This window comes from Phyllobates terribilis, unplaced genomic scaffold (genome assembly GCF_046119375.1).
Source record: "Phyllobates terribilis strain yellow unplaced genomic scaffold, ASM4611937v1 Scaffold_5__5_contigs__length_657084704, whole genome shotgun sequence".
Lineage (NCBI taxonomy): Eukaryota > Metazoa > Chordata > Amphibia > Anura > Dendrobatidae > Phyllobates > Phyllobates terribilis.
This window is the reverse complement of record NW_027362765.1, coordinates 396770834-396785660: the sequence shown is the minus strand read 5'-3', so window position 1 is coordinate 396785660 and position 14827 is coordinate 396770834. Positions and strand designations below refer to the sequence as shown.

Genomic DNA, 14827 nt, shown 5'->3' with positions numbered 1-14827 from the left:
GCGCAGAGTCTGCAGTTTATTATCCTACAAGTTTGCGCTTTCATGGACCTTTTATTAGTTGCAGTTAATTCCCACTGGATCTAATATTGGAGGGGAAATCATATTAGTAAGGAGGAGGTTATACAATGGAAACAATGAGGACGCGTCGGCAGGACGGCGGTCGGAGGGACGGAGGTCGGAAGGACTCACCTTCACAGCTGGACTCTCGGTGCAGACTGTGCAGAATCTCCTGATCGTCCCTCGTCTGGTAATTATATTCCTCGAAGTAGGCGGCTCGATTGCCAGCGTTCTGGGCCAGCATGAGCTGGATGTCTCCGCAGAGGGCGAGGTACTGACACAGCAGCAGCATCACCTCGGGAACTTGATTAGTACATAGGCAGCTGTAAGCATCTAAAGAGGAGGAAGAAGAGAGAAGCTGCACGGGTCAATCTTCATCCTAAAGCAAAATTGTAGCATCTATCAGCACTGACCCTAAGCGACAAAGCCACCCACATCCAGATGAGCCGGGGGAGAGAAGCCATCCACCAGCCAGCAAACACTTCCCACCAGCAGCCCATAATGACGCCAGTATAGAAGAGGCCGAGTGCTGCCCCCGCGTCCCTTGTAAATATCTTACACCATGCAGGACAAATTTATTCCCACGGTCCTGTTCATATACTGGACCATAAATCCATGTAAACCATATTGAAAAGAAATCCATTTATTTTTAATAAGTATTTATAATAAATATTGAAGAAAAAAAAGCAAAAAAACTACTGGTTAACTCTGCCAAGTCCAGGTAGCCTTAAAAGGAATGTCCAGGACATTGATATTGGTTGCCTATCCTTAAGATCGGTAATCAATATTAGATCGGTAGGGGACGGAAACCTGGCGCTCCCACCGATCGTCCCTCTGCAACCGGATGTAAGCAGTGTAAGGAGCAAGCACCGCACAGCTCTCTACGCCGTCGTGGCCGCTCTCGGGTATTGCAGCTGAGCTGCAGTACCTGAGAACAGCCACTATGCGCAGTATGGAGCTGTGCTGTTCTGGCCCTGCACACTGCGGTAAAAACTAACAGCTGGGGAAGCCCACCAGACACCCACCAATCTGATGATGATGCCCTATCCTGAGGACGGGTCATCAATATCATAGCACTGGAGAAGCCCTTTAGGGATCAAAAGATGCATCTCGTCATTCTGGGGAAGTGGGGGAATCTGTTTTTTTCCAAAAGAATTTCCCTCAAGAAAGGACATTATCACCTTTTGCTCAAGGGTTGAATATTTATGTTAAAGGGAGTTGTCCACTAAATTTATATTGATGACAGCACTAGTGTCAGAGGGGGTCCGACATCTGGCACCCCCACCAATCACCCATTCAACCAGGCTAATTCACATGCTGCTAGCCACCATAGTTTTGGGTCAGAATCTGACCAAAAGAGGATTTTTGGTACTCAACATAGAATCTCTATCTTAGTCTTCATTGGGGGGAATACACAAACCCCCCAAAAAGTCTGCTCTTCCCCAACAGCCTACACCTCGTCTGCCGACACCCCTCTATTTAGTTAGTACAAAAGCAGTAGGAATAAAATAAAGACCACCCAAAAAAAAGGGAGAGTGCTGTGTCACCCAATGAAGGCTACGAAAAAGATTTTACAGTGAGTACCAAAAATTCTCTTTTCTTGGACGTTTCATTGGGGGAACACAAGAGACCATGGGACGTCCCAAATCAGTCCATGGGGTAAGAAAACTAATAAGAGGAGAATGTCGGCAGTTCAAGTGTAAGCTGTTGGGAAGGAGCTGGATTTTTTTCCCCCCTAAAATGCAGCCATATAAAAGGCAAAATGGCTTCAAAACAATGGGATGCGTTTTGTAGCTTTTTCTCTATATAGAACACTAGATTCGGCTTTGAAGTCAGGGGAATACAACGGCACCTATTGTACCCACCTGCCAAAAAGGCCAAGCGAGCGTATGAGGAGTGACTTACCATAACACTGTAAGGCCAACTTGACGTATCGCAAGGCTCGGCCATATTTCTGCAGGCTCATTGCAGCGTCTGAGAGCACGTAATAAGCTTTGGAGGCTTTAATAATCAGCTGTAGCTTCATCTTGAACTGCCAGGAGCTGGGGACGATGCCGGATCTGCTGGAGCATTGGTTATCACAACTTTCCACTAGAAAGATAGGAGAAAAAAAAACACGGCACTGTCACCAAACACGTCAAATTTTGGGGCTGCTGCTTTTGATCATGGTTTGTGATGCACTCGCTCAGCTGTGTGGTTTTTTTTTTGGGGAGATAATCATTAAAAAAAATGCAATTTGCTTTTTCCCGATACGTCACAACTCCATTGAAATATTCAATATAAAGAGACAAGTAGAATAGAAACTCCTTACTCTTCTGCATAAAGCGCGCCATCTGTTTCTCCAGACACTCAGAGACGACGTTGGCGGACTCATCTTCATATTTTAAGGGTATGGGCGTGTTGGGGTCCGCAGCTGGCAGTTCCCCTTCCTTCTTAATGCTGCCGTCAATGGATTTTAACCCCTAAAAAGGAACACAAGGCTTTAAAACATGAACGTTGTCAAAAGACGGGAAGTGGAAAACTTGATTGAAGAACCTGAATGTGGACTTACTTCTAGGACGTAACTGAGGACTAAGCGGCAGCGTTCCTCCGTGTCACTGCAAACCGGAAACGTGCAGCTAGGCTGGAAGGAAAGCACCGACAGAATATTTAAAGCCTCGCACACACACAAATAAAATGTAAAAAAGCATTACCCACAATAAGGTAAACCTGCTTTTGGTTCCTAATCCAGTCTAATAAGTACAGGAAGTGTCAAAATTGTTATGCCCTGTAATTTTCCATCTATTAGTGGACAATTCCTTTTCATCAACATTCCTCCAGAACTATAGGTCCTGGAACTTCTTTTCTATTAGTCCACCGCAGGCATTGCTCCTGCTATTGTCCAATTAACAGTCTTACCAGAACAGAAGCAGGATCAGAGAAATAGAGTTCAGCCACCACCCAATATAAAGAGACAAAGAATGGCCCCCCACTTAATATAGAGACAAAGATCCGCCCCACCACTTGATATAAAGAGACAGACCCGCCCTCACTTGATATAAAGAGACAGACCCGCCCCCACTTGATATAGAGACAAAGACCCATCCCCATGTAATATAGAGACAGACCTGCCCCCACGTAATATAAAGAGACAGACCTGCCCCCACGTAATATAAAGAGACAGACCTGCCCCCACGTAATATAAAGAGACAGACCTGCCCCCACGTAATATAAAGAGACAGACCTGCCCCCACGTAATATAAAGAGACAGACCTGCCCCCACGTAATATAAAGAGACAGACCTGCCCCCACGTAATATAAAGAGACAGACCTGCCCCCACGTAATATAAAGAGACAGACCTGCCCCCACGTAATATAAAGAGACAGACCTGCCCCCACGTAATATAAAGAGACAGACCTGCCCCGACTTACTGAAATTTGTCTCTGTTGCAAGAGATGAATTACATTTAGCAACAGGCGGTGGCAAGAAGCTACACAGAAGGAAGAGACCTAACGGCTGGCACATCATCCTTAAATAGATTGTCCATTTATCACATTATCTAATAAAGGAGATCAAGCAGTCTGAAAACACAGTAATTATTTAAATACTTGAAGAATTTGTGCCAAATTTCCCAGTGTATAATAGATGAATTACTGATCCAGCAGTCTCCCAGCAATCCTGAGCACAGGACTCTAGAGCCCCGTTATGATGGAGTGGAGGTCGTGCATGTGGTACTCCTCTCCATTTCTTGTCTATGGGACTGACAGATTTCTGAGCGCTGTACTTGGCTTTCTTCAGAAGATTTATAGACAATGAATGTAGCAGAGGCCAACATGCTCAAGACATGGGAATGTCCTTACCCTGATCTGATGAGTGGACTTGTACTTCTCTGGGACAGACAGCTCCCGGACGGATTTAATGATGGCTATAGCTTTGCAATCTTCTGGGGGTTTAGGAGGACAAGTGTAGGAGCCATTTTCATCACTATCAGGCAGCTCCTCCTCTTCATCCTCCTCCTCCTCCTCCTCCTCACTATAACTCTCATCAGAGTTCCCATTAAGAGATCCTTCTCCACTTTCCTCTTTCTTCGGCTCAAGTTGAAACAGCTCTGACAGCATGTAGTTGGCCGAAGCAATGATCTGGAAATAGATTTAAAAGGCAAAATATATTAAATATGTATTGCTATTCCTGCAAAGTAGCAAGTCATACAAGGTCCCAGCCAAGTCAGGACACATTAAAAAGTGCAACAACATATCTTGTATAACTTCTAAATCTCATATTCCTGCACTGATATGCTCCAGAGCTGCATTCACAATTCTGCAGGCTTTAGAGCTCTAAATTCCCAGCACTGCCTGTTGACTCCGTGATTACACAGAGCTCGCAATAGGGTATTTGGGGGAAGTAAAAACTTACAGAAATCACTATACGTTATTCTATAGACCCTCGGGCGGTTGTCTAGAAAGTTTTTTGATTTTTTTCCAATGTCAACTATCTGAATTATGAGGCTGCACCCCAGGATAAGATTAGGGAATGCAATGTACTAGAAGTGATACCAAAAGAGGTCTAGATGTGTTCTTGAAATAAATATAGTTGTTAGGCTAGGGTCACATGACCGTGAGAAAATCAGCCCAATTATGCTAATCACACACAAAGTTTAATCAAAGTTTGATCAGCGTGGGATTTAATTTTCTTGGCTGTGGAGAAAAAAAAAACAAAACACAAAAAAACTCTTTTCCATCTTTTCCATTCTGTCAGTCTGTGAAAACGGACTGCACTCGGATGTGATCCGAGTGCAGCCCGATTTTTTCCATGGACGCAGACATGAATGGCCGAGTTCGATCCAATAATCGGAGGTAATTGATGCATGCTGCGATTTTTTTCCGTGGATGGAGGAAAAAAAAAAATTGAACATTTGCACAGCCCCACAGAATAACATGAGGATGAGTGGATGGATAACCCTTAGAGTTGGTGCAGATGAATTCACCAGATCCAGACCATTGACCATGTCGATAACCTGTGGCAGCTGGATGGGAACTATGGAAATTGCCGCTTACCTGGTGGCATCTGCGGCATTTTTTTTTTTATTATCCGGCCTGGAACGACGTCATTGTTGCGGAGTGACATCACCCCAAGCCGGCTAATCGTAAGAGGAGCTGCAGATGCCGCCAGGTGGTTCTCACGGCGCAAGTCCAGTGGCCACAGATTACTGCCGTGGCCAATAGTCCGGGTCCAGTGAATCGATTCGCACCAGCTCTAATACTTGTATTAGGAAACCTGCACTGATATCCTGGCTGATCCACTTGTTATTAACACAGGAGAATGTTTTATTCGATTAAGGGGGCTGGATGACGGATCATTTCGATAACCAAGCCGACCTATGAGAGATCAGAAATTACACATGCTGTGGGACTGATAATCCGGCACTGCAGGTCAATTTACTCATGAAAAAAAAACCTGCAGCATGACGAATTTCCACTTGTAATCGCATACGATCCGTAGTGTGAACAAGTCCTGAGAGTAAAACCTTACCTGTGGGTGCCGTCCTTTATCCACTAACTTCAGACAGTTTAATAACAAAGTGCGAATAGTTCCGTAATGTTTTCTATTTTGGGTTTTCTTCATCATCATGTTACAAGCCACCCTGGAAAAAAAACAAAAAAAAAAACACAGAGAGCATCAGTGCATTGCTCCTGCAGTACCACAAACTGCCAAAAGAGGTCCCCTCTCTCACACCGGATGCCGTACATCTCCCTTTGCTGTTCCGCTGTAAAAACTTTGCACATTTAATGCACGATGTGAAATATCTAATGTTATTGCACTGCGCAGAGCTCCGCAGGGACCGCGGCTTGGTTTACAAGCACGCTCTGGGGAAAGATCATAAGTGACATGGATTACAGCACAAAAAAAGTGTTCAAAAAGCAAACGGGCTGCTATTAGCAGGAAGGGACTAAGGGATGGGTTTAATCACTTCATTCATCAGCAGATAATTATTCTTTAGCGGCTCTTTTACTGTCCCGCTGTGACACGAGGCTCAGTTACTCCCGTCGATGTCTCGGTTCTACTCAAGACATAAATATTACAACCTGTTCCTGCTTATCGAGGCAGAAGAAATAAAGGATGACAGCTGTGACTAGTGTAAAGTGCCCCCGGGCTATAACAGGACGGTCCTCGTATGGGAACTTGGGAAGGTAAAAGAGAAGGGAAGCCTGGAAGACGCTTGAGCAAGAGAGTACCCGACCCCCTTACTGAGAAAAATGGTCATATACAGAAGCTCGTGTTCGCACACGCTGGTTGTGGAGCCATATACAGTGTGCCAAAGGCATGGATTACAGCACACGTCCTCCTTACAGCAACTGACCATTATGGCTCATATAAAGAAGAAACTCCAGAGAACGTTCCACGAAAAGAGACGCCATACGGGATGGAGCAAACGCTGGCCTGAACATTTCCAGAAAGGATCCGGCAGACAATTTTTGTTTTTTCATAGTTTGCATTTTATCTTCCCCTTCTTCCAAGAATCATATATTTTTTTTTTACTTTTCCATCGACACTAAAATGTGGGATGAGTGAATGTACGTGAGAATGGGAATTTTTTTTTTTTATATTTAAATATTATATATATATATCTATATATATATATATATATCTATCTCTAATGATATATTTATCTATATCTATATACAGGATTAAAAAAAATTCTTAAATGCGTAAAAATAACATTTGCATTGTGTGTCACCATTTTTTAAAATTTTCCTATTGATAGTTGTGGGAGGGTTTTTTTTTTTTTACGTGCTGACGTAGTTTTTATTGATATCATTTTGAAATATATACTGTATAACTTTTTGATTGTTTTGTACTGCAAATTTTGGAGAAAGTGTGAGATGAAAAAAACCGACATTTCTAGCTGTATTGTTTCTCCTTTCCTTACACCATTCACTATTTTGTTTAACTAATAGCTGGTTACTTCTTTAGTTGCTGCGATAGCAAATATTTATTTTTTATTTTTTTAGTTTCCGAATGGAGAAAGAGGGATAATTTAAACTTTAATCCTTGTATCGTTTTTTTTCGTTTTCCTTGGTTGCGTTGAAAGTGCAATCCTTTGATCACCAGGACCCCTCTAATCTTCACTCCAGGTACAGTAACAGTATGGAGTAATATTAAAGGGGTATTCCCATCTCCAAGTTCCTATCCCAATATGTAGTAGGTGTAATAATAATAATATTAGCAAATGCCTTCAATTAGAAATGTAGTATAGTATTTTTGATTCGCTATGTCTCTTTCCTCATGTGCAGGCATTGCAGGACCTTAAATATCCATGGTTACAACCACTAGCAGCTAACTAACCGTCACTTTATCAGTGGACGTAACCATGGATACCTAAGGTCCTGCAATGCCTGCACATGAGGAAAGAGACATAGCGAATCAAAAATCCTATACTACATTTCTAATTGAAGGTATTTGCTAATATTATTATTACTACACCTACTACATATTGGAATAGGATCTTGGAGATGGGAATACCCCTTTAATTTGCTGGTGCAACCATTGGTATGGCCATTTTTCCAAAGTTTTTTTTGCTTACACGCACGAGAAAAACGGATGACACTCTGATCAAAGTTTGATCCAAAAAAAAAAAAAAAGGGTGTTTTTCTTATACATGAAAAAAACAACTAAATTTTTTCTTATAGTTTTAAGTCAAAAAGTTAATCAACAGGAACATTACAGTATAAACTAGTTTCACACATCCGACGTTCAAGGGCCGAGTACAGCCTGTGATGTCTGGACTAGGCATAAATGAGACCGTTGCGTTTGGGTCAGGAGACCCTCGGCCAGCCCTTACTCGGACCGTGGGAAACCGGTTTAAGTCTGGATAACTTTCAGACAAGTGCACTGAACATAGTCAATAAATGTCTTACTTGTAAAGTAACACGGCCACCGGCATAGTGAAGGGGTTCTGGTACTTGTCCTCGGTTTCTTCACATAGGGTCGTGAGATCGTAGAGCTTCACGATGTCGCTGCCGCTGGCTGAGGACACGACACAAGTGAATAATATAATTTGCCCATAGGATAAAGAATCCACATATCTAGTCATCTAGTCATCCCCGTATTACCTTTGAACAGCCAGTATGTATGGCCTTCTTTTGTGCAGTTTGACTTTAGAAATGATAAAATATTCTGTGCAATGTCTTTGATCACCTTGGTGGAGAAGTTGGAATTCTCCAGATTAGGAATATCTTCTGTTTTAATCATCTCGTATTTCTGCGAAAGGACGAAAAAAAAAGAAAAATAAGTCAAACTTACTCCTGCTTATAAAGGACATCTTACCATGGTCCTTCAGCAGCATGCACCAGCTGGCTGCTACAAAGGAAGCATTGCATTAAATGGCATCCATTCAATGATTATTGTAACTTATTTATTTATTTTACTCACTTATATAGCGTCATTAATTCCACAGCGCCTTACAGACTTTATGGGCACGGTCCCCATTGGGGCTCACAATCTACATTCCCTATCAGTATGTCTTTGGAATCCCATTATTCCTGTTTTCACTCATTTTAAACCCTTTTTTATAATGAAGAAGTCCCCCTTACGAAATAAAAAAAATATACTCCTCCGACATCAGCACCATTCTAGTGATGTTGGCATTGGGTCTCCAGGGGCTTGCATGACATTGTTATGCCGCATAAGCCCTGCAGTCAATCAGTAGCCGCTATTGGGCTACCTTCCTTCGGAAAAACCTCGTTTGGCTGTTTGGCTGCATGGTCCATGTGGGATAACACTGTCACACAAGCCCTGTGAGACACAACATCGCCCGTGTGGGAGGCGAGTATGTTATTTTTATTTTTCAATGGGGACTACTTAATTGAAATAGGGGTTGTCCAGGTAGTGGACAATCCCTTAAAGCATGCCATGGCATTTTTTTCTGCATTTTCTAAATGTGCAAATTATGCAGGAAGACTGGGGAGATTTCCACGGACTGAGCAAGGACATTTACCTGATCTATGTGGACAAAAGCACATAAAGATCGGTACTGCAATCCTTTAAAACAGTCAGATGAAATAGAGAAGTATTCCAACTCCAATCCTCTAGGTCAACCAAGAGATCATGTTTTCAGGATTTCCTTAGCATTGCATTGTATGATAATTACAATACTAAGGAGATCCTGAAACATGATCTGTTCTGGGGGCCTTGAGGATTGGAACTGGGGAAAGCCCGTGCCATTGCTTTTACATCTCACCTGCACAATCCCGTTCACGTGGAAGCACATGACGAGCTCTGGAACATTACAGATCAGGTTATCGAGCCAATAGTCAATCCCAGTCAGCACATTGATTGGCTTGTTGTTGTCGCTATATTAATAAAAAAAAAAGTGGAGACATGAACATGTAATGATGTGCAAAACCTGTAAATTTTACAGCGGATTTCTGTGCAAATTTCACACAATCTGCAAGGAACGACGCAGGAACCTTTGTCAATTTTGAATCATGCATCACCTACTCTTCCCTAGCCTAGGCAAAACTCAGTATCTGTTCTGCCACAAGGGTTCTTTTAAAATGTACCATAAAGGGGTGCACTCCAAAATAGCAGGTTATCCCCTATCCTTAGGGAATCGCTCCGACTGGCAGAACCCCCAGCGATCCAGCAAAAAGAGCTTGCATAGACCTATCTTGAATTGAGCAGAAGTTTTCCTGCTTGATCTCCGCTCCATTCATGGTCTGTGGGACTGCTGGAGAAAGCAGAGTTCAGCTCTCCGCTATTTCCGACAGTCCTGTTAATGGAGAGGAGGTCGAGCATGCACAACTCAGCTCAAATCAAGACCCTGCTCTGCACAGACCTCTATTTGGCATTGCGTGAAGTATTCCCAGAGGCCGGACCACCAAGGGGGGCAGCAATTTATCCCTCATAGAAGTGGCCCCAACGTGGATAAAACGAGAGCAGCAAGAATGGCATCTACTCATTAGGAAGATAGAGACAAATTGTATCTGGGGTACAAGGTCGCTTTAAGATACCCCCAGGATCCAGGTAATATACATTTTTTAGTTCTTTTTATTGATACCAATGTTATATGAATGCCAATATAAATCCATTTTGGCCCTGGAAGCTTACCGTAGCCGCAAACTGACCGCAGGGTATCTCCCTCCTCCGAAAATAGGCATATTAGAGCCAACGAGCATGTGGATGTCCTCAAACGTCCAAAGGATGTTCCTAACAAAATCATTTTTAAGACCCTGCATAAGACAAATAAGGAATCAACTTAAGGATAAGACAAGAGCAAAAGTCAGTAAAGAAATAGATGGAAATGTCTTGAGTAAACAGAAAATTCGAAGAAAAATCAGAAAAAAAAAATAACCAATGTGTCTGACTACGACTACGGTGATTGATGTGAGATTAATTTCTGGAGTTGGAGAATTATGTGTTTACTCTGTGGCTTCACATAATTCATACCTGACTGTTCTCCCTGTCAATAGACAAACTGGGAACACTGGGATCGGTAGCCGCAGAGGCAACATGGTCCACTAGCAGCGAGGGCTGAGTGGTCACATTTCCCTGTGGAGAGGGCAAGCACATGAGATTGGGTTGTTGATTGAATACACGTTCCTATAAAATAACAGTAGGCGCTCCGGCATCATTTACATCTTGTTTGATAAACAATAAAACCTTAAAAAAGGACAAGTCCAGATTTTACCACCATTTCTCGAGACGATATATAAAACTTATACCCAGAATTACGATCTGTATTATGCTCCAGAGCTGTACTCCGAATTCTGCAGGTTGTCAATGGAAAGGAGTTCCTAGTTTTTACTTTAATCTGATGCTGGCTGTATGATTTCAGCTATGTATGTTCAATTCTGGAACACTGCGGTATTTCAGACTAAAAACACACTTTAAAAGCCGCCGGAGACTGAGCCACACAAGAGACAAGTCGGATTATTTCTCCTGGATGCCAGCGCGACTGAAAGCCGGTGACGCCAGGGCGACTGAAAGCCGGCGACGCCAGCATTACTGAAAGCCGGTGATGTCAGCATTACTGAAAGCTGGCGGGCCTCTGAAGGCTTCTCCCCGAACGCTACCAATGACTGACAGGTCTCTATACAAGCACCCAGAGAGAGATCTATATTTAAATAGAATGGCCGGGGAGAAGATCTTTTCTAACCAGTCTCTCGTGCGGCTTATTGAGAAAGGTGCTGGTATATTAAAAGCTATGTGAACCATCGCACAATTTATTTTTTTATCATTGTTTATTTGCTGCTTGAATGCAAAATTATGCAACTTTATACATAACTTTCTTTGAAGATTACCTAACATTTTGTTACTGCGGAGTGTCTATAAGACCTTTGTCTAGCTAAGCATCTCAGGGAGGGTAGAGAAAACCGGCTATAGATAAGGAGCAAAGCAAAAGAAGGGGAAATAAGAGGATAGATAGACGTGCCCAGCTCCTGCCCTATTCATTGTCTGAGGAACTGTGGACTAGAATACAGAACTTTATTCAGGATTCATACAGGAAAAGAAATATAACATAGATTAAAGCCATCCTATCTTGTAGCAAATATTTCCCCAGGGATTCCCTGGGCATTCCCTTAAACTGTGATGTGCCCTGGGTTATTCACAGCAATCGCTTCCAACAGGTTACAAATTTAGAGAAGTCAAAACTGATGACTGATTTTATAAGTAAATTGTAGATTTCCAGATGACTTTAAAGGGAACCTGTCAGGTCCAATAACGCTACAAACGCAATTTACAAGCAGAAATGTGACTAATTTGCAAGTACATAGGTTATTAAGGTGCCCGGCCACTATCCTGAAAGTGCAACACCCAGGAGAAAATTAACTTTATTTCTCACGGGAGCCACCGACTTTCAGTCATGCCCGGAGAAATCAGCAAGCATGCCAGCAAGTCTGATGCTAAACATAAGTCATATGTTACACCCATACGTCTGAGCGCTCCGCTCGTCTCCCAGACTCTTTTGGTAGCAGCTTATCTCTAAGGAAGAACAAAAGGATCGACTGATAAATATTCAATAGGCTGGATCCTTCTCCACCCATGACATAATCTATAGGGGAGAGCCATGAGCCCACCACCCTTATTCACATTTGACTGTCTGCTGACTTTTGTCTAGTGAATAGGGTGTTTTTTATGTAAGAAAAAATACATTTTATTCAAAGGAAACCAGAAAAAAAAAACAAAAAAAAAAACATAAAACCGACACAAGGGCATGCATCTCACCTGGTTGGAAGCACCTTCTTCTGACACTGAAGTTAAGGTCTCAAAAGGAGCAGGCCAGGCGACGTGATCACTGCCGGACGGCTCCCTGAGATTCTGTTCTTCTCGGGGCTGGTGAGAGGTGGATGGCACTGGTTCAGCTGCGTCATCTCCATTAATACTGGAAGAAAAGAGAATTAAACATTTAGCAATCTCTAACTTGCAGCCGTTAACGTAGCTTGTAATAATGCAAGCGGCAGTGGCGCAAATGTAAGAAGACCAGCGCCTTATCTGTACAATGTCTGCACGTCTATAGGACTCAAGAAGAAGCAGCGATACCTGTAGTAGAGGAACTTGGAGAGGATGGCCTTCTGGTACCAATGTTCTTTACTCTTCTTCTTTCTTTGCCATTTTTGATCCATTAATCTTTGATAAAACTCCTTCAACCAAGTCCAGTCTCCCGTCTGCAAAGTGATTAAAAAAAAGTCAGTTCTTTCTTTTTTCTTCTCTTTTTCCAAGACCAATAACTTTCTTATTTTTCCCATCGAAACAGCCATAGAGGGACTTGTGTATTCATTATTTTTATTTTTTTGTACATTTTCAATCACACCCTTCATTTTACCATATAATGTATGGAAAAATGGGAAAAAAAATCTAAGAGTTGGGGAAAAAAAAAAAAGTTATTCCACCATTGTGTTTTTGGGGATTTGTTAAGGCATTTCCGATGCAGTAAAAATGACCGAGTAGCATCATTCTTTAGGTCTGTATGTTCACAACAATAAGAAACTTTCTCTATCGCTTCATTGGGGGACACAGGAAGCCATGGGTGTATGCTGCTGACACTAGGAGGCTGACACTAGGCAGAAATAAAAAAGGCTAACTGCTCCCCAGCAGCCTACACCCACTGACAGGGAGAGAACTAACCAGTTTTTGCTTAGTGTCCAAGGAGGTAAGACATAGGTCTGCGCTCAGACCCGTCTCTACCATCTTGTTGTGTTTTACTAATGATCTTTTGCTTTCAGATACAGCTTGTGACTTCAGGCAACAGGGTGTAACAGCTTACCCTGATTTCCCACCTTTTGGGACAGAGAGAACAGTGTGGTGGCTCCCACATCGTCCACTATCTTGTGTAACAGGCAGGACCCTTTTTCCCTCCAACACTTCAAGCGTGTCTCGGAGCGGCTCATGGCGGACGGTCCTGCCCCCCCCCCCTCCTTCAAGCAGGCCGGGAGGAAGACGGTGGTCACTAGTCAGTGACTCTCCCCTCATCCAGGGTCGACACAGTCTTCTGCACCGTCTGGGACCAATCCCGGTTTTTTTTACTGTCATCTCAGCGCGGGCTCTCTGAGCGCCCTTTTTGGCCCCGCCCCCTCCATCTTTTTCCAATCGACTGCAGGTGCATCTCATTGGCACAGCCCCGGCTACAGCTTCCGTGCGGCTGCCTGCGGGCCCCGGCTCAGCCTCATCTGCGACATCGGTGCGGCTGCCTACCGGCCTGGTCTCAGCCCTGACGGCTGCATCAGTAACGCTACCTAAGGGCCCCAGCTCAGCTCCAGCCGCAGCATTCATGCGTCTCTGGAAACCCGCAGCTCCTAGCCCGCTCGCCACTACATCTATATACCTGTCTGTGGCTCGCAGCCTGTCTCCAGCCGCAGTTCCCATCCGACTGCGGCCTCACAGCCCTGGCCACAACACCCGTGCGGCTGCCAGCCGACCCCGGCTCAGCTCCTGCCGCGGCCTCCACCATAGTCTCTACCGTGACATCCATGCGTCTGCGGACGCCCACGGCTTATATATGCTCGCCACTCAAACACGGCTGTCTGTGGCACTTAGCATGGCCCAGCCGCACCACCTGTCTATCTGCAAATGCCTTTAGCCCTGGCGTAGCTCCAGCCACACGTCCATGCACAAAGGATGCCTACAGCCCCCGGCATATTTTCAGGCAATATTCGTGGACCTCTACCTGGGCAACACCAAGGTCTCCACACAGGACCAGGAAGGCCTAGTCAGCTTATTCCAAACCCATAGCGTTTGCAGGACACCTCACTCCAAACTCATAGTGCTTGCGGGACATCACATTACAAACTCATAATGTGTTTGTGGGCATATCAGAGACCTCTTGTTGCAACCATATAGTTTTGTAGACTCCAGAACCATAGAGCCTATGGTCATGCATATTGTGTGTATATGTCTGTATGTGTGTCATATATATATATATATATATGCGTATATTGTAAGGCAGCACTAGTCATCATAATGGGGAATACTCGCTGCACCGGGTAAATCAAAGCACACCAGCAATGTCCTTCCGGTATTTCCTCAATACAGCAGTTTATTACACTTCATAAACCACAGTTCACACAGTCCATCTTAGTCCGCCACCGGCATGTTTACACACTTAACATCCGGGAGTCTCAAGTAGCAGACAGGCCCAAGTGGCCCAAGTAACAGCCTTCAGCAAGGTAATAAAATAGCAATGTCCATATTAATGTCCATATAACACAGGGTATTACCTTTGCCGGGTTTAGCTGTCTCAGTCCATTACTCCGCCACCACTGTGGCTTTGCGGCTTCCCAGGTAGGGGTCTCC

The 14827-nt window shown here is 43.8% G+C and overlaps 1 protein-coding gene across 3 annotated transcripts in view; it reads right to left on the bottom strand.

Annotated features, from left to right (window-relative positions):
* EDRF1 (erythroid differentiation regulatory factor 1) overlaps positions 1-14827 on the bottom strand; it is a 75276-nt gene that overhangs the window by 40828 nt on the left and 19621 nt on the right. For all 3 annotated transcript variants that reach the window (XM_073685033.1, XM_073685034.1, XM_073685036.1), the window contains exons 5-17: positions 12578-12702; positions 12263-12419; positions 10484-10585; positions 10145-10266; positions 9276-9387; positions 8149-8296; positions 7954-8062; positions 5567-5678; positions 3898-4176; positions 2609-2680; positions 2369-2519; positions 1963-2148; positions 190-390 (exon numbers count right to left, since the gene is read on the bottom strand). In XM_073685033.1, coding sequence (XP_073541134.1) covers positions 190-390; positions 1963-2148; positions 2369-2519; positions 2609-2680; positions 3898-4176; positions 5567-5678; positions 7954-8062; positions 8149-8296; positions 9276-9387; positions 10145-10266; positions 10484-10585; positions 12263-12419; positions 12578-12702 — 1876 coding nt within the window. The remainder of the gene's footprint in view (positions 1-189; positions 391-1962; positions 2149-2368; positions 2520-2608; positions 2681-3897; positions 4177-5566; positions 5679-7953; positions 8063-8148; positions 8297-9275; positions 9388-10144; positions 10267-10483; positions 10586-12262; positions 12420-12577; positions 12703-14827) is intronic.